The sequence below is a fragment of the Tupaia chinensis genome, unplaced genomic scaffold, assembly GCF_000334495.1.
Source record: "Tupaia chinensis unplaced genomic scaffold, TupChi_1.0 Scaffold000170_1, whole genome shotgun sequence".
Lineage (NCBI taxonomy): Eukaryota > Metazoa > Chordata > Mammalia > Scandentia > Tupaiidae > Tupaia > Tupaia belangeri.
This window is the reverse complement of record NW_006159645.1, coordinates 1,794,972-1,815,346: the sequence shown is the minus strand read 5'-3', so window position 1 is coordinate 1,815,346 and position 20,375 is coordinate 1,794,972. Positions and strand designations below refer to the sequence as shown.

Genomic DNA, 20,375 nt, shown 5'->3' with positions numbered 1-20,375 from the left:
TAAACTGGTCTCCTAAAAATAACAACACAGGTTCATTTAGCCCCTCACCCACAACTGAGCTAATCTCCAATGCCGAGAAACGATGACTCGCCCGTGATCAGTAACCCTGTGCATGCCTCCATCACAGACCATCCCAAATTCTGCCCTCCTCGCTCTTGTGAAAATTCTATCTTATTAGAGAGGGGGGACCTACCTTTATAGCAAAATAATTTTTTAATGTCACCTGCCATGTTTTATAACAAATTTATAGGCAAGTGGATTGAGGAACTAGGTGCTAATAATTTAGAAGCATTTTTGGCTTCCTGCAGCCTAATCAAATTTCTTTCATGATAGGAAACCATGCAATTCACAAAACCCAGTGACTAATTTATACTTGTTAGCCCCTTTGAAATGTCTACTAAAGCTCCAGTTATACCAATATTGTGAGGCTCAAAGGAATTACTAACAGATTTTTTAAAACACCTTGTTATTAGAAACATAAGCAGGAAAAGCTGGAGGCAAACCTGACATCTGAAAAGAATACATTCGGTTATGGACAGCATCTTCTTCAAGAAGGACGGAGCCTGTGTCTACACACCTGGTGCCTAGTCCAGGCAAAGAGCTGCTCCTTCAATGTCAGGAAATGAAGATGCAACTTGAGGACAGAGATTAGAATAGTAACATCACATCATGGGACCAGCAGCTGGCGTAATGGCTATGTCGCCGGACTCCCATACGGTCAACTGCAGTTTAAGTCCCTGACCCGGTGGCTTAAACTCACGCCAGGCGCGTGTGCGTGCATGCCCAAGATCCCGAGAGGAGAATGGAGGAGAAGGGATTGTGGCGTGGCCATCCGCCCTGGGGGGTGATTTCTCGCTTTCTGTCTCTCTGTCTCTCTCTCTTTCTGGCGAGTGCACATGCCCTATAGCAAAAACCTTTCAAAAACACACACACACACACACACACACACACACACACACACAAACCAAAACACTCAAAATAGTAAAATCACAAGGCAAATTCAAAAAAACTTATGGAAAACCTGAGTTAAAGTACAAGTGTATTTCGTTATTTAAAAAAATCTGAAATCCACGAACTTTTTAAAAATACACATTTTTCTGTGAACGCTTTTGAAGCCTCCCTCATACTAACTATATATTACTAGAGTGTCACATCTACTAAACATTCAGGCTAGACTAGCCAGCTCCTTCTTCAAGCTTAAATGTTCTGGACAGAACCACAGAGACGAATCACTAACATCATGTACACACTCAAGCTTCTGAACGGCAAGCGAATGAGACGGTTTCTTTCCATTCATTTGACATACACAACCTTTTATTTTCTTTGCCAGAGGGCTGTGCACTAGGCAGAGAAGGGAGGAGAGAAGGCCCAGCCATGGGGCTGGTCTCCCCACAACCCCTTCTCTTCCACTTCTCCATCCTGTTGGGATTCCGAGCATGGAGGCTCATGCTCCCGCTGTTGTTTTCAAGCTCCAAGGGCTGGGATTCATTCCACAGTCAGCCACGTGGGACACAGCTTCCTCAACCACCAGGCCACAGGGCTGGCCCTACGACCCTTATTTTCTAAGTGTCCTTTTGATTGGTTTTCCTGGAAATCTGTTTCTAGAAATTAAAGAAGTATAATTTCTACAGGCAGAGGTGAGGTGGGAAAGGGTAAGGCAGAATGAGAAGGTAAAGGGAAGGCACAGAGCAGTGATTCAGAAGTACCAGAGTAAAAGGAAAAAACAACAAAAAAACAACTTGGGGGATTTGATGAAGACTTCTTTTAAACTCCTACTTTCAGTAATGTCTGAACGCTAAGAAAGGCTACTCCCCACATTCTACTGTCCAATTTATGATATGTTAAGCCCCCATACTGGAATCACCTGGAGGTCTAATGAAAACTAACTAAATAAAACAAAACCATAGATCCCTGGGTCTTAGATCTTGAATTAGTATCTCTGAAACAGAACCTAGGAATTTACTTCTTTACCCTAAAAAATACTCTAATTTTATGCAATTTAAAAAGGTTCCACTTAAAACTTTGCCGTGCAAAGGTATACAGCTACAGCTGATGGTTTAGCCAAATTCCATACGCCGTCTCATCTAGTTCAACAGTACAACCAGAAAGGATCGCACCTCTCACTGACACCATGTAGCTAAGTTCCCCAAAGTAATAGGTTCTGTCTCACAATAGGGAATATTAAGGGACTATTGGGTGATTGGAAAAGCCATGACGACTTTTCCAAAGAGCCAATAAAACAACGGCTTCCAGGATAACCTTCACATCCTAAAGCTCAAGTAAGGTAACAGGTGAGAGTGCTTTGCGTGTAAGGAGTTAAGCAAGGATGAGTGCTGACATCTTTAGTACATTACAATCCACAACTAACTCATCCTTCCAGAGCCCTATGAATGGACTTTGGTAAATTTTACTTTTTGGCACTAAGAAAATAGCCCACTGTAAAAAACAACTTACTGTTCTCTGTTCATCTCCCTCTCGTACGTGGAATGTATGTTCAAATACTGTATACATGATCCTGCCCAGGCCAAAGGAGGGTTCAATTACGTTCGGAACAACTTCTTCCACTACAAAGAGAGAGAAATTCAGTAACATTCTCTCAAACACCACATAATGCTTTTCAAATCCTCTCTAAACAATTCTTAGCACTAAAAATATCTCTATTCAACATGGATTTTGATCTCTGTAAATCAGGACAAAAAAATCAGAACATTCCTAAAAGCTATTTTGCTGCTAGGTAACATGCCTTTGGAAAAATAGTTGGAGTGAAAAAAATGTTCACTGAATTGTTTGTTTATGTAGCATGAAAATGAAACTTAAGTTACATTCCTTCCCTAGTTGGTAAACTATAAACAGCAACTCCGTCTCCACCATGTTTTGCCTATCCAGAAAGCATTAAAAACTCGTGTTTTGTTGTCTTTTAATCTGCTATAGGGCACACGCACTCATCAGAGAGACAGAAAGGGAATGCGAGAGAGTGTCCCCCAGGGAGGATAGTCACGCCATGGTCCGTTCTCCTCCATTTTCCTCTTGGGATTTTGGGTATGCATGCACATGCACCCAGTGTGTTTTTCAAGCTGCAAACCCAGGACTTGAACCATACAACCGGCCCTGTGAGTCACCTTACCCACCATGCCACTTTCTGGACCTATACTCCACAGCTTGTATCAAGACTTGGTGAAAATTAAAAACTTGCCATCAGAGCTAGCAAAATCAACAGAAACAACTCCTACACGTGTTACAAGGATTGTTTTACTTCTCAGCTTGCATCTTGATGAGAATTCCTTCAAAGCCAAGTGAGTGGCCTTGTGTCTCCTCAGTGCTGGGGTCAGGAGGTCCACTCAGGGATCAGCCCTCCACCCAACATCTTAACAGGGACAGCCCAGCTCTCCCCAGGGTGTGACTACACCTGTACTGTACACAGGAAGTCTATGTACAACTTTTACTTATTATGTGGAGACGAAGCACTGCCGAACGCCATCCAGGTCTAAGGTAACTGACCATGACCTTGGAGAGTTTATTCTATGGGCAATGAAATGACGAGAACCCAAATTTAATCTATGGAGCCAGCAGGCAGCAAGGTAGTTAAGATGGCTGGATCCCACTGGCCCTGCAGGGTTTGAGTCCTGATCCAGTGGCTTGAAAAACATGCCAGGTTCATGTGCATGTGTGCCCAAAATCCTGAGACGAGACTGAGGGAAAAGGACTGTGGCATGGCCATCCTCCCTAGCGGGTGATTTTTCACTTCTCCTTTTATCTCCAGTGAGTGCATACATCCTGTAGGAAAACTATAAATGAATGAATGAATGAGTTAATTAATTAATTAAAACCCTGATATATGTGAGGCAAAGGGCTGAGTTTTTTATTTTTTTGGTCTGTAATAAAGTGTAAGAATGTTATTCTAGAAAAACAATCAAGACATTCTTCTGCCCATACTTCCTTGGCATTTAAGTAATGGTGAAGAATATTCCTGAGTCAGTTGCCAGGATGTTAGCCACAAGGCTCCAAAGCTTCAAAGCCTGAAGCCTCCTTACCATCCTCACTGCCGCTGAAGCCTGGCCTGGAAAGGCCACAGCTGGATGGAAAGGCCACAGCTGGATGGAAAGGCCACAGCTGGACGGAAAGGCCACAGCTGGACAGAAAGGCCACAGCTGGACGGAAAGGCCACAGCTGGATGGAAAGGCCACAGCTGGACGGAAAGGCCACAGCTGGATGGAAAGGTAGTCTACCCTCAGTGCAACAGCATCTCCAGCACCCACAGCTCTGTCTCCAGAAGACTTCACTCAAATCACAGAACCTATTCTACAAAAACCACCACCACCTTGGCTTTTAAAAAATCATGAAAGACCTTTCACCTAAATAACTTTTTAACAAGTTATTTTACCCCCCCCCCAAAATATATGAGGATAAGTTCCCCCTTTTATTTCTTGAAAGGGATGGCATAGTGGTTAAGGCTCTGGACTCCTACATGGCCAACCAATGCTCTGAGTCCCAGACCCTGCAGCTTGAAACTCATGCCAGGAATGTGTGCATGCATGCCCAGACTCCCAGGAGGAAGATGGAGGAGAAGGGACGGCAGCATGGTCATTCTCCTAGGGCATGAGTTCTTGCTTTCTCTCCAGCAAGCACATATACCCTATAGCAAAAATTGCTCTTAAAAATAAAAAAAAAAAAAAAATTATTTAAAATTAAAAAAAAAAAAGTTTTAATCAAAGAGATATTTTTCACAAACACCTCAGGCCACAGAAAACATAAAGGAGGTATTATATATTATTTTCCAGAGCTAGTATAATTATGCTTAGAGAAGAAACACCCAGTGAATGCTTTAAATATATTCACCACGTGGCCAGCAAGTGGAGTGATGGTTAAGACACTGGACTCCCTCATGGCTGACCACAGTCTAAATCCCAGACCTGATGGCTTGCACATGTGCACACACTCTCTCTCTCTCCAGGAAGTGCATGCACCCTATAGCAAAAATTAATCAATTCAATAAAATAAATAATTCTTAAAAAAAAATTCACCGTGTTTATGTTTGTGGCATTAATATTTTTTCTCAAATTTTCTGTAAAATGATATTATAAAATGTTTTAAAAAATCTTTAAGGAGCAGTAATTTTGTTAGTTGTTTCTTTATTATTTCTTACAAATTTACCATGTAGTGTTTTCTGGAATCTCTTTACGCTGACCATGTCTTTCGTTAACTGAAACGTTTTTCCTTCAGTTTCAATAGTGAATTCCCTACAAAAGAAAGCAAAACATATATTAGTGAAGACATGAATTCTTGTGCTTTAATTTAAAGGAACTGTATGGGCTGCAATTTTTTCTTTTCTTTTTTTTTTTTTAGGATGACACCGTTTGGTCTACTCTCCAGATTCAACTGCTAAAGTCAAATTTAAATTCTTTTATCATAAGGAGCACTAAACCGAGTGTCATTCTAACAATGGCACCGGAAAGCACACAAGGAGCCACAAGCGTATAAAATTACACAAGCGTTTTAATGACAAATTCCTTTGGTTTTCAGAGCAAAATAAAACCAAAGGCAATTTTTTTAAAAAATTCAGTTTTAGAATAATGACAAGGAGCCAGAAGTGGTGCAATGGTAACACAACCAGACCCAGATGGGAAGGTCCCCAGCTCACCTCCTGTGGCCTCCTGCACACCAGGCATGTGTGTGTGTGCCTGGGAGCTGGGCTAGCTGTGGTTGGAAGTAGACTGCAGTGTGAAGACCCTATCAAAGGGGGGTGTGTGTGTGTGTGTCTTCTCTCATGGAAAAAAATAAACAAAGAACACCCCATCTGTCAGAAATAGTCCTGCTGGTAAGGACCGCTATTACTGTTCAAGAGATGCAAAAATGAACCAGCTTTCGTTTTATAGAAAGAATTTTAAACCCCTACCCTATTTCAAAAATAAACTTGGACACTTACATTTATGAAGGTCAGCTTAAAAGTCCAATACTTCTGTTTGACGTACCAATACAAAATACTACCCCTCGAAAATCAATGGCTGCCATATGTTTATGCCCTGAGCTTCGCCCAGTTGCGGGTTACAAGAACTCACTTTTATGAAGCACTTCATGTAATATCTATAGTCAGCTTCTAAGTTGTTCCCTACTCTAGGAGGATCAACTGGGATCTCTCTTCCTCGCACATAGCTAAATGCTGGGAAAGAGAGCCCTCGTGTGGCACTCTTCAACTATACTGTTGGCACACGTTAACAACTACATTTTGCTTATTTCTTTTTTTCTTTTTTTTTTTCAGAAATTTTTGGTAGAGAGCACTTGACTTCGCCAGGGAGACAAAGTGAGAAATCACTCCTCGGCGGGATGGCCACACCGCAATTCCTTCTCCATTTGTCCAGGACTCGAACCATGTTCAGCCATGTGGGAGTCCAGCAATGTAACCATTGTGCCATCTGCTAGTCCCCATTTTGCCTAATTCTATCAGTGATAATTTCATGCCTCACCTGAATGATTTTCATCCATTTCTTCCACTTTTACTATCGTATCTGAAGTTTGTACGTGCACACAACTGGCAGTTCCACACACAGTGTCATGTATATGTTCTCCATGCGCACACTCTAGATTGTGTAGGGTGTATACTACACAATCTACAAAAGAACTGCCATCAGGGAACCAGCAGTTAGCGTAATGGCTATGTTGCTGGACTCCCACATAGTCGACCACGGTTTGTGTCCCGGACCCGGTGGCTTAAAACTCACGCCGGGCGCGTGTGTGTGCGTGCCCAAGATCCCGAGAGGAGAATGGAGGAGAAGGGATTGCGGCGTGACCATCCCCTCTGGGGGGTGATTTCTCGCTTTCTGTCTCTCTGTCTCTGTCTGGCGAGCGCACGCGCCCTATAGCGAAAACCTCTAAAAAAAAAGAACTGCCATTAGCAAGGAAACAGCCATTATTTGAAAACTAATAAAGCAAACCATCTTCCGCGTGGATAACAATATCTAATGATGTGACAATCCCCATCTTCATCAGATTTTGAAGCTGTTTTAACATAGATGTTAACTCTGAAGGGCCAGAAATGTTTTAAAATTTGCCTACTGAAATGGAGAATTATGTTTAACCTGTGAGTGCTTATCTTATAAGAGTTTTTTGGACAGATGGATATACACATGAAACCACCAGAGCCCAGAGTTCCACTGGGTCCCTTTTCCGTCTATCCTCCCCATTCCTCGTCAACCACTGATATGCATACCATCACTATAAACTAGATCTGTCTTTCCTTGACTTTTTTTTTTCTTTTTTTTTTTTTGGAGAGGTTTTTGCTATAGGGCGCGTGCGCTCGCCAGACAGACAGATAGAGACAGAGAGACAGAAAGCACGAAATCACCCCCCAGGGGGAATGGTCACGCCGCAATCCCTTCTCCTCCGTTCTCCTCTCGGGATCTTGGGCACTCACGCACACGCGCCTGGCTTGAGTTTAAGCCACCAGGTCCGGGTCTTGAACCACGATCGACTACGTGGGAGTCCAGCAACATAGCCATTACACCAATAAGAGATCCCGCCTTTCTCGACTTCTATGTATACTAGCATATCATCTCTGTGTAAGGCTTCTTTGACTTAGCAAAATGTCTATGGCAGGGGCCAGCAAACTTTTTTGGAAAGGGCCCAGTAGGAAATATTTCAGGATTTCAGGAAATATTTCAGGACCATGTGAGGAGGTCTCATATTCTGTGTTCTGTTGTTGATGTTTTATTCTTTGCTTTTTGGACCCTCTGAAAATACAAGCAACAGTCTTAGCTGGATGGCTGTACAAAAACCCAAGAGTCAGCATAACAAATGTTTAATAGATGTCCAGTAATTCGATGGAATATCCTATAAATGCAACCAGGTTAGGTTGATTAATAGCATTTATGTCAGGACCAGCAGTTAGCATAATGGCTATGTTGCTGGACTCCTATGTAGTCAACTGCGGTTCGAGTCCCAGACCCGGTGGCTTAAACTCACACCGGTTACATGTGTATGTGTGCCCCAAGATCCCAAGAGGAGAATGGAGGAGAAAGGATTGCAGAGTGGCCATCCCCCCTGGGGGGTGATTTCTCACTTTCTATCTCTCTGTCTTTCTGGTGAAGGCACGCGCCTTATAGCAAAAAATCTCTCTCAAAAAAAAAAAAAAAAAGTATTTATGTCTCCTAATTCCTACTGATTTTTCTATACCTGTACTATCAATTACCAAGAGGACATACAAAAATCTCCAGCTATGATTGTATTTCGATTTATTTTTTCCTTTGATTCTGTCAAGTTGCTTTGCTTATTCTGAGGTTCTGTTTTTAGCTGCATACACTTTAAAGGAGCAATATTCCTTCTTAAGATATTGACCCCTTTATCATTATGAAACGCCCCTCTTTGTCTCTGGTAGTTTTCCTTCTGAAGTTTACTTTTTCTGATATTAACATAGTCACTCCAATTTTTGGTTGAAATTTGTATAACAATTACAGTGAATTTTCTGTAAACTGCATGTAATTTACTCTTGAGTTTGTTTTTTTTTTTAAGAGAGATTTTTGCTATAGAGTACATGTGCTGATCAGAGCCACAGAGAGAGAAAGTGAGAAATCATCCCCTGGGAAGATGGCTATGCCAAAATCTCTTCTCCATTCTCTCAGGATTTGGGGCATGCATGCACATGTGTCTGGCATGTGTTTCAAACTGTGGTTGGCCACATGGAGTCCAACACCATAACCACTATGTCACCTGCTGGCCCTGAGCCTTAACTTTTTCTTTTTCTTTTTTTTTTAAAGAAGTTTTTGCTATAGGGCACATGCACTCACCAGAAAAGACAGACATTGACAGGGAGACAGAAAGCAAGAAATCACCCCCAGGGGGATGGCTATGCCGCAATCGCTTCTCCTTCATTCTCCTCTCAGGATCTTGGGCATATGCACACGTGCCCGGCATGAGTTTAGGCCACCGGGTCCGGGACTCGAACCACAGCTGACTACATGGGAGTCTGGTGACATAGCCATTACACCATCTGCTGGTCCCGCCTTGACATTTTTAACTAGCCTGACCATCAATGTCATTAATTCTCCAGTGTTTAGATTATTCTATTTAATGTAATTATCAGTATTACTGAGTTTAAACCTACACTTCACTAATTATTTTCTCTGTCCCACCTGTACTTTGTTCCTTTTCCTCTTTTGTCTTCTGGTGTAAATGTTTTATTATTCTACTTTATCTCAACATTGGCTTATTAGTTGTTTTCGCTTCAGGTTTTGTGTGTTAGTTCCAAGTGACTACTTGAGTTTATGAAATGTTTTTATTTTTCTTTTTAATTTGCTATAGGATGCGTGCACTCACCAGAGAGACAGACAGAGAAAGCATCCCTCATGGGAAATGGTCATGCCACAATCCCTTCTCCATTCTCTTCTCAGGATTTTGGGTACACATGCAGCATGTGCCCAGCATGTTTTTCAAGCTACCAGGTGTGGGCCTCAAACCACAGTCGGCCACGTGGGACCCAGAAGTCTTAACTCGCATACCACCTGGTGGGCTCACAAAAGTCATTTTTTAACTACTGTCTATCTTTAAATAATACCATACCACTTAACAGATAATGCACGTCTTCCTATAGTGTATTCTCCCATCCCTTGTACTACACTGGCATACATATTACGCCCACATGTTATCAATTGTTTTGGCTTTAAGGAGTCCGTTATCTTTTATATAAGTTAAGAGATGAAAAAGGAACTCTCATTTACATTCTCCTGCACAGTCAGCATTTCTAGGGCTCTGAAGTTCTTTGGGTAGACATCAATTCCCATACTTCCGCCTGAAAAGTTCTCGGAACAATTCCTGTAGAGGAGGTCTGCTGGTAACACATTCTCCACACTTTGTTTTGTCCGAAAGTATTTCCTCCATTTGTGAGAGACTCTTTGGCTGGTTATAGGATTTTTGCCTTTCAGAACTTTTAAAAATTTCATTCCTTTGCATGATGGCTTGCATAGTTTTTGACAGCTCTAATCTTTATCTTTGGTTTTACGTAATAAACCACGCTACTCCACCCCCAGCTGCTCTAAAGAGTTTTCTCTTCGTCCAAGTTTTCAGCAACTGGATTCTCATGTGCCTTCATGTGGTTTTCTTTGTATTTTTCCTGCTTGAGGTTAAGCTTCTTCAATCTGTAGGTATACAGTTTTCATAAACTTGGGAAATTTTTCAGTTAGTACCTTGTCAGGTATTTTTTCTCTCCACTTCTCGTGTTTCTCTGAGACTCTCAATCACACATATTAGACTGCCTGATAATGGCCTGCAGGATATGTTTTTCTGGAGAGAGGTTTTTTCTATAGGGAGCATGCGCTAGCTAGAAAGAGAGAGAGAGAGACAAAAAGCGAGCAATCCCTTCTCCTCCATTCTCCTCTTGGTATCTTGGGCAGGCATGCATACGTGCCTGGCCTGAGTTTAAGCCACCAGGTCCAGGACTCAAACTGCAGTCGACTACATGGGAGTCCAAAGACATAGCTATTACACCAACTGCTGGTCCCAATATGCTTGAAATTATTACAGAGAGTACTCCAAACCCCTAAGAAGGAGCAGCGGACTTGAGAGATAGGAAATGGATTTTCTAATCCTTCCTTGGCCATTACCTTGGATAAACCTCCTCTAAGAAAGTTACTAGTAAAATAAAAGATCTTTCTAGTTCACTTCAACCTATTTCTAGACCATAATACTAAAATCCCATGAAAGAGTCCTTTAAACATAGCCAAAAAACAGAACTTACCTGCAAAAAATTTCTAAAGAAAGTAATCTCCTCTAACTTTCAGAACACGGCAGAGAGCCGATCCGCAGCCAAGTAAAGCCAAGTGTCTTAGCGCTCACCCTTTCTCGCTCAGCAGCGTCTCCATCTCCGTCACGTAACACTCATCACAGACGGCCAGGTACTCCAGCACCAGCTTCGCATCCTTCTTATACGCCTTACCAATCGTCCCCTTGTTGGGTTCGAACTGAACAACACTCACTGTTTTGTACGAAATAGTCAAGGAATCAAAAAATACAGCACTGTCTCAGCATTTCAGAAAGGACCTGGACACCAGTCACCCACCGGCATAGGACCACGCGTCCTCTGTGGACACCAGTCACCCACCGGCATAGGACCACCCGTCCTCTGTGGACACCAGTCACCCACTGGCATAGGACCACGTGTCCTCTGTGGACACCAGTCACCCACCGGCATAGGACCACCCGTCCTCTGTGGACACCAGTCACCCACCGGCATAGGACCACCCGTCCTCTGTGTACACCAGTCACCCACCGGCATAAGACCACCGTCCTCTGTTAGTACCCCAGGTCGTGTTTACGGTGATCCCAAGTGCAGGAGGAAATAATCACACACGCGATAATCCAGAGAAACCGCATGCAAATGTGAACACCAACGACAGAGACCTTCCATTACGGTCAGATAAAAAGGGTATTATTGACACCTAACCAGTAAAATAGCCCATCCTGCAGAATAAAAATAATATTGATATGTTGTTCTGATAAGAACGTATCAATATTAATTTCTAAAATGCCTTTCATGACAAGATCAATTTCTTGACCCTGGTCTACCTTTAAGAAGTCAGCTCACAGGAACAGCAGTTGGTGTGATGGCTATGTTGCTGGACTCCCATGTAGTCGAATGCAGTTCGAGTCCCAGACCCAGTGGCTTAACTCATGCCAGGCACGTGTGCGTGTGTGCCCAAGATCCCAAGAGGAGAATGGAGGAGAAGGGATTGCGGCATGGCCATCCTCCTGGGGGGGATGAGTTCCTGCTTTCTGTCTCTCTGTCTTTCTGGCAAGCACATGCACCCTAGGGCAAAAACCTCTCCAAAAAATTTAAAAAGAAGTCAGTTACCTGGGCTGTGCCCATGCCCTAGTGATTAAGGAAGTGGATCCTACATGGCCAACCACTATCTGAATCTTCGCCTGGTGTCTTGAAAAACATGCCAGGCATAAGGATGTGTATGCCCCCTAAATCCCAGCAGGATGGAAAGATGGAGAAGGGTTTGGGGTGCAACTACACCCCACTGGGGGGGTGCTCCTTCCCTCTCTCTCTTGCTGTCTTTCTCTGACAAGCACATATGCCCTCTGGCAAAAGGGATAGAAGGGGAGGGAGATAAAGAAATCAGCTCAGCTCAAATCGTATTACCTGATAAAGAAATAAACGTTCTATCTTGCTGATTTACAGATCAAGTGACATTACTTCATATACCACAGAATGGCACTTATCTTTGAAAAGAGAAAACATTCACTAGGCACCTTTTATTTAAAGAGCACGAGGAGATGCAGGGGTAGGAAAATGCATTTTACTAAAATCTTTTTGAGAGGTTTTTGCTATAGGGCGCGTGTGCTTGCCAGAAAGACAGAGAGACAGAAAGCGAGAAATCTCCCCTCAGGGGGGACGGCCACGCCGCAATCCCTTCTCCTCCATTCTCCTCTCAGGATCTTGGGCACGCACACACATGCGCCTGGCATGAGTTTAAGCCACCGGATCCGGGACTCGAACTGCGGTCGACTACGTGGGAGTTCAGCGACATAGCCATTACGCTAACTGCTGGTCCCAGAAAATGCATTTTAAAATAAGCTAAGAAAAACTGGTCAACACCTGAAAGGCATTTTGACCATTTTTCTGTGCTTCTCTTAAGGGTCAAACCGTGAGAAGGCGCAAGTCGGAACACAGGGACGAGGAGGAGGAAAGGAGCAGTGGAACAGGCAGGGTAACAGTGTGGACGTGCAGTGGTGATACCTGAGACAGCGCAATCTGCAGTCAGACCTCAACTTTTGGGGTGACCAGAAAGGATATGGGCTCTTTCAGAGGTTTCTCGGCTACCAGTGGGACTTTGGTGGCTCGTGCGTGACAGGAGAGGTCGTAGCAGGAACGATCGGCACATCCCACGATCTCAATCCAGCCCTGAAGGAGACAGGCAGTCAGAGCATTTACTGCTTACCCCGGGCTTGCTCACAAATGCGTACAGACTGTCACTAACCCTCACACATATGCATAGATCAATGACACAATCTCCACCCGAATGTTATAGATCTGAAATGGGAAGAGTTTCACAGGCCAGACAGCTAACAAACCTGCAAAATAAAATTCACACCGTACACAAAGTAGTCTTCTCTTCTGGACAGATTTATCTTGCCAAATTGTAGCTATGGGGTCAATGGATATATTCTAGGACTCGATTATGGAAACTAAATAGGAAGCAGATAAAAAACTGTTAGGTTGAAAATCGCTATGTCAGGAACTACAACTCTCTTTGGATGAAGTGCCTAGTTCTCACAAGTCAGCCTCAGATGGCTGACAACACACACTCGGCTGACTGTGACGATGGCACTTGCGCTCAATTCACTTTCTTTATCAAGCAAAAGAAAGCTCAGTGCAGAGTAAATAAAGTTTAGGTCACAGATAAAACTAAGTAAGTGCATTTAACCACATTGAGGCTAAGTTCCACTCTTGTTAGTATGTAAGACACTTTTAAAAAATAGTATTTTAAGGGGGCCGGCAGATGGTGTGGTGGTTAAAGGCACTGGATTCCCACATGGCTGACCATGGTTCAAGACCCAGACGTGGCAGCTTGCTCTCTCACTTCCCCTTTCTCCCTCTCTCTCTCTCTGTGCTAGTCTGGTCAAATTAAAAAAATAACAATAACAATAACAAATGAAATGAAATAAATAATAGTTTTTTTAAACAAACAGTATTTTAGGAACCATCAGATGGCATATTAGTTATGTCACTGGACTCCTATATAGACCACAGTTCAAATCCTAGACCCAGCACCCTGGAACTCATGCTGGGCCCATGTGCATGTATGTGCATGCGTGACCAAAATCCTGAAAGGAAAATGGAGGAAGAGGGACTGCAGTGTGGCCATCCCCCCGGAGGAGGTGACTTCTCACTTTCTATCTCTGTCTCTCCAGTGAGCACATGTGTGCTATAGCAAAAATCTCTCGAAAAAACATTTTTTTTCAATTATTTTCAAAGAACTTGCCATGGCTGAACACCTGTGTGCCCCCAAAATAGCTAAGTGGAAATCCTAACCTCAATGTGACGGCATTGGGAGGAGGGGATCTTTGGGTGACTAGGTCATGAGAGTGGAGCCCTACTCAACAGGATCAGTGTTCTCACAGATGAGGACCCAGAGAGCACGCTCTTGCCACCTTTCCACCATGAGGGTACAGCATGGTGGCAGCCTGCAACCAACAGGCCTTCACTAGAACCGGACCTGGCGCACCTGATCTCCAACCTGCAATCTCTAGAACTGTAAGAAATAAAGGCTCACACTGGCTCAACGTGCTATTTTTCAACTTATTTACTGGGGCAACAAATGCATTTTCAATTGACAATACTTTCAACTTAAGATGGGTTTATCAGGACAGAGCCCCACTTTAAGTTGAGCATCTGTAGCTAGTCCTTCTCATGAATATTTATTTATTTCTCTTGATCTAAAGAGTTTGGGAAAACTCAATCATTAATACCACTTTCCAAGTGCCTGTTACCACATAGGGTGTTCTGAAAAAAGAAGGCAAATATAAAAACCATAGATAAAGGTCAGAAAACTGAACACACAACAACAAAATGCAACTAAAGAAAAAATGGGGGCCAGCAGGTGGCCTGGAGGTTAAGGCAGCTGAATCTCACACAGTTGAACATGCAGTTCGAGTCCCGGACCTGCTTGGAAATCATGCTGGGCACATGTGTGTATATACCCAAAATCCTGAGAGGAGAATAAAGAAGGGACTGTGGCATGGCCATCACCCTGACAGGTGAATTCTCACTTTCCTTTCTTCTGTCTCTCTCTCTCTCTCTCTCTCTCTCTCTGTGTCAAGCACACATACCCTATAGCAAAAAAAAAAAAAGCCTGAAAATATGTAACTTGATAATCTGACATACCCTAAACATATTAACTAGTTTGTATTCTTAAACATATAACTTGACGGTTATCATTTACTAAAGATGTTCATGTATTTATGTACCAACATGTAAAAAATACAAAATATGCCTGAGAATTACCTTAATCATCAGGCCGTGGAGCTGACTCAAGATCTCTGAATTGTATTAAATACACAGAATTTAAGAAAAGATCATTTCTAAACAAGAGGCCAGAATCCGCTGGTCTATCCCCCAAATCCAACAAAACCTCTCTAAACTAAGGACACTATGACTTCCTTACTTAACCCAACCATCATCTGCAGTGTTTGCTAAGATCCTAGTCAGAAAGGGAGCCATCCCATACGTCACTCAGGGACATTACCCACACTATTCTACCCCAGGGATGGACGTGTCAGCATTGCCCCGTCATCAGCTTCTCTCTCTGTCTCGCTCTTAAACAAACTACAACAAAGTCCTGGAACACAGAATAGTCCCCTGCTGATAAGAGAAGAGGCAACTGCTTCTTCCATTCTGCTCAGGAAAACATCTTTCTGCTTCTCTTTGTTCCACTCTGATACAAAGTGCACAAAAGGCAATTCTGACACCCGAGCTCTGTGTACACAATGTGAAAACCACAGGGTAAGTGCTCTGTGTACCCAACGTGAAAACCACAGGGTAAAAGCAGCCCAGCTCTACTCACATAGGACGTTTTGGACTCGGCATCCCAACAGTCACAGGCATAATGGGCCATCTCATTCTCCATGTGCTGTCGGAAGCGGAGCTTGTCTGGAGATACTCCAACCTTCACGAGGTAGAGGTAGATGCGGCCAATGAAATAGCCTAACACTGAGTTGTTAATCACGCCCTACATGAATAAATAAGAAAACTAAGCAAGCAAACACAGAGGGAGGGGAAAAAACAAATAATACTTTCAAAGGCCAAGGTATCAGTTTTCCATTGTGTTATTCATAACCTACTAAAGAATACTTAAAACAAAAAGAGGCTTTTAAAAGTTCATAGAAAAATGGGGACCAGCAGCTGGCATAATGGCTATGTCAACTGGACTCCCATGTAGCCGACCGTGGTTCAAGTCCTGGATCCAGTGGCTTAAACTCATGCCAGGCGCGTGTGCATGCATACTAAGATTCCGAGAGGAGAAGGGACTGTGGTGTGGCAATGCCCCCTGGGAGGGGGGGTGATTTCTTGCTTTCTGTCTTTCTCTGTCTTTCTGGCGATTGCACATGCTCTATAGCAAAAAGCTCTCCAAAAGAAAGTTCGTGGAAAAAAGTACATTTTGGTACAAAGAAATTTTTAATTCCATGCAGTTTTTTCATAACACACATTTTTCCTCGAACTTTTTGAAGACCCCCATGTACAAGGTAAACTAATTTATCCTGTTTTCTGAACAATTTCAAATACTAAGAATGTGATTTTAGTTATCTTTAGAGGTTAATATCAAGGCAACAAGGTGATAATAATGGAGTCATTAAAACTCTATTAAAAAAAAAAAAAAACAACTCTATTAAATGGGGTGAGCAGGGGGCATAGCACCTGTGGTTCAAGTCCTAGACGAACCAGCTTGAAACTCACACTGAGCAGTTGTGCATGCATGCCTGCCCAAAATCCTGAGAGAGAATGAGAAGGGACTGCAGTATAGCCATCCTGCCTGGGAGGTGATTTCTCACTTTCTGTCTCTGTCTCTCCAGCAAGCACATGTGTCCTATAGCAGAAATCTCTCAAAAAAAATAATTTAAATGTACAAGTGTCCAATTAATTTGCTGGGTCAAAAATATTCAGCTCAATATCCCATACTCTCTAAATCTACAGTATTAAAAATGGTATTTATAACAGTAACCTAAGGAACGGCAAAAATATTCCCTTCTGAATTAACAAAATAATGAGACATGTTGAGGTGACTCTAATGTACGCTTACCTACTGGAATTTGTGATTCCCATATGCTCTATGTAATCTTACGACTTTAATACTGAAAGCATCTTACAAATCATCCAGTCTCAACTCCCTCTTGCTGTAGGGGTCACCTCTGCAAGTGAAGATGAGTTATCACCCACTTTCTTTTTGAATATTTTCAGGACCAAGAAGCTTACTATTCTCAATCACAACTTGATTTCATACTGGGCAACAGATACTGCTGGAAAGTTTTCACCCACTCGTTTCTCCAGTCAAATACTTAGAGAAATGCTGTTATATGCAGTGCCTTATCCCAACTGCTGTGTGCAACACAGAGTTTAAATTCCAGGGAGTGGGGCCAGTATGTGGTGTGTTGGTCTAGGACTTGAACGAATGGAGAAGGGACTACAGCACGACCATCCCCACAGGGGGTGACATTACACTTTCCCTCTGTCTCTCTAACTCTCAGGCGAGTGCACATGCCCTACAACAAAACTGAAAGGAAAAAAAAATTCCAGAGAGCTGGGCGAGCCCTGCTGCCCAGTGGGTTGAGGGAGCCAGATCCCACATGGCCAACTGCACATTCAAGTCTCCACCCTGATGGCTTGAAAAACACACCGGGTGCATATGTGTGCATACGCAAAATTCCAATGGAATGGAAAAAGCAGAGAAAAGATTGCGGCTTGACCACACCACACTGGGGTGTGTTTTCTCCCTCTCCCCCTCTCTCCGGAGAGTGCATATGCCCTCTGGCAAACTGAAGAAACAAAACAGAGAGCTTACATTCTGTGAGTCAAATTTTGTCTCTCCCCAAAAGTTGTACATATTGTTAAAAGCTGAAGCAGTAAGTAAGTTAAAACCAAATCTATTTTCCAACTGTTTGGCTAGACATTTTTTTCATGTTAGCCCCCATGGTGCAGAAACAGAGATGCTGTGGTGATTTTCTCCCAATATAATTACAGAATAATAAATGTAGCATAAAAACAAATATTGTGTGTATGTGTGTGTATATAATATAATATATATATTATATACACACACATATAGATATACACATATACATATACATACATACATATATATATATATAAATTTAGATAGCACCAGAATCTTACCTGTTCGACAGCATCTCCCAGGCGCATTTTCCGAGCAGACTGCCCGCTGACCTGGGCTTTTGCTGAATACAAATTAATGTGGAGGTCTGCCACATTCTGGAATTTGGGATGGTCTTTCTCATTGGGATCTACAAAGTGCTCAATTTCTGCCATTGTGAATTCTCTGAAAGCAAAAATATAAGGTATAAAATCTGCATGTGTAACTATAAAAAAACGACACGAGGCCCTCATTTTCAACAGCATTCTACAGGGATAAAGGCCGTACCCTACAGGAATCTCTTATCACTAGATGGAAAATTGGTTTCCTAATGGAATGGCCAAAAAAATTCTCTATTAAGTTTGTCTGGATAGCTGTTATTTCGAGCATATTAATGAAAACTTTATCATTCACTTTTTTTTTTTGATAGATTTTTGCTATAGGGCATGCATACTTGCCAGAGAGACAGAGAGAAACAGCAAGTGAGAAATCACCACCCAGGAGAGGGATGGCCATGCCACAATCCCTTCTCCTCTTGGGATTTTGGGCACCTACACACACGCCTGAGCTGAGTTCACCACCCAAGAATTAAAAAATGTAACTTTACTGAATATAGGGATGAATGGATTTTCAAATTTATTATTTTTGCTTTAAGGTTATTACTTTTATAAGCCTTCTGACCCATGGCAAAGCTTTCTAATACCAGTGTCTATTCTTGTCAAGTTTATATTTAGTTTCAGTTTTATAGGTACATAAGCAGATATATTTAACTACACAAGATCATTTGTAAATGAATTACTGGTAAATGGTAATGCAGTTTTTAAGCTGGTAGTAAGAAATCAACTTCCACGTACAAGTATAAACTTTTATTTCATGCAAAAATTCAAATTTAACACTTTCTTGTTCTTAAGCTAGAAGTGATACTACCAACTTAAAGGTAAGCAGATACTTTTGCTTTCTATGTCTTAGCTGAACAAAAATACATAGCATTTTCATTATTTCAAATAATGCAATATAACTCTTTCTTGAGCAAAATACACCTGGCCTGAGTGTTAAGCTGCCAGATCCAGGACTCAAACCATAGTTGACAACGTGGGAGTCCAGTGGCATAACACCATTATGCCATCTACTGGTCCCATCATTCACTATTTAAACACAATCAATTTCTCTCAAATATTAACTACTTTCATCTAGCCAGATCCAAATAGTTATCATTTTTTAAATAATTTTTTTTAAAGAGAGATTTTTGCTATAGGGGATGTGTACTCTCCAGAGAGACAGAAAGAGACAAGAGAGACAGAAAGCAAGAAATCACCCCCCAGGGGGGATATCCACACCACAATCCCCTCTCCTCCATTCTCCTCTCGGGATCTTGGGCACGCACGCACATGTGCTCTCACATGCGCCCTGTGTGAGTTTAAGCCGCCAGGTCCGGGACTCGAACCACAGTCCGCTACAGGAGAGTCCAGTGACATAACCATTATACCATCTCATGGTCCCTAAAATAATTTTTTAAACAATTAATAGAGTTTTTAAAATTAGGAAAAATATATGCAAATGTCACACACAAAAAAGGAATAATACAGAAAATAGTGATGTCCAAACAAAATGATCTTCCTTAAAGCATTAGTAAGTCTTTATAAATACAACTAAATGAAGCTCTAGAGATCTGCTTTTTAGAAAATGGGAAATTAAAAGTGAATTGAAGTGATTCTTTAACTTTTATAGCAGTTTGATTCCTTCCTTTTCATTACTCTGAACGAGCAAATGACTGATAATGGCAACTTACAGCTGGCTTTTTAGAGTAAGAGCTTCTTAAATAAAGCGGGATTCAAGGCAAAGGAATAAGGCATGAAATGAACAAGCTAACTGTAGGATGATGAAATAAATATGCACATAGTAATGGTTCCCCAAAGAGAGTTCTCTGAATGGCAATTTAAAAGCTACTGAGGGAAAGACATTCTGTTAATTTCATGAGTCAAAATCAAATCTCTCTTCTTTTAAAAATAAAAATCACATTCACCAGTGCACTTTCATAATTATCTCAGAGGCTTTAGAAGTAATGTGAAATTACTTAAATGGGTCCTAAAAATACACAAAATGTACTGCAAAGAGCTTTAATTTTTTAATTTTATTTTTAATGGTGTCTCTTATTTAGTCCTGTAGCATATCTAAGCCATAATTGCCTTTCATTAACTAGCAAACATCTCCTGTGCATGCAGAACAGTGAGAGACACACATGGGGTTGGTCCTCACGAGCTTGGAACTGGACTGACGGCCACTGCACATCTACATGTACGGCAGAACATTAAGGGTCTGCCCGTAACCCCATAAAAAGCTGCTGCCGGGACCAGCAGTTAGCGTAATGGCTATGTCACTGGACTCCCATGTAGTCGACTGCAGTTCTAGTGCCGGACTCCGTGGCTTAAACTAACGCCAGGCGTGTGTGCGTGTGTGCCCAAGATCCTGAGAGGAGCATGCATGCACAAGATCCTGAGAGGAGAATGGATTGCGGCGTGG

General features: G+C 42.2%; 1 protein-coding gene across 1 annotated transcript in view; it reads right to left on the bottom strand.

Moving 5' to 3' along the window:
* Positions 1-20,375, bottom strand: part of GARS1 (glycyl-tRNA synthetase 1) — a 51,318-nt gene that overhangs the window by 4,095 nt on the left and 26,848 nt on the right. The window contains exons 9-14 of the mRNA XM_006146230.3: positions 17,879-18,041; positions 15,555-15,719; positions 12,785-12,892; positions 10,822-10,967; positions 5,152-5,237; positions 2,455-2,564 (exon numbers count right to left, since the gene is read on the bottom strand). Of these exons, the coding sequence (XP_006146292.1) occupies positions 2,455-2,564; positions 5,152-5,237; positions 10,822-10,967; positions 12,785-12,892; positions 15,555-15,719; positions 17,879-18,041 (778 nt within the window). The remainder of the gene's footprint in view (positions 1-2,454; positions 2,565-5,151; positions 5,238-10,821; positions 10,968-12,784; positions 12,893-15,554; positions 15,720-17,878; positions 18,042-20,375) is intronic.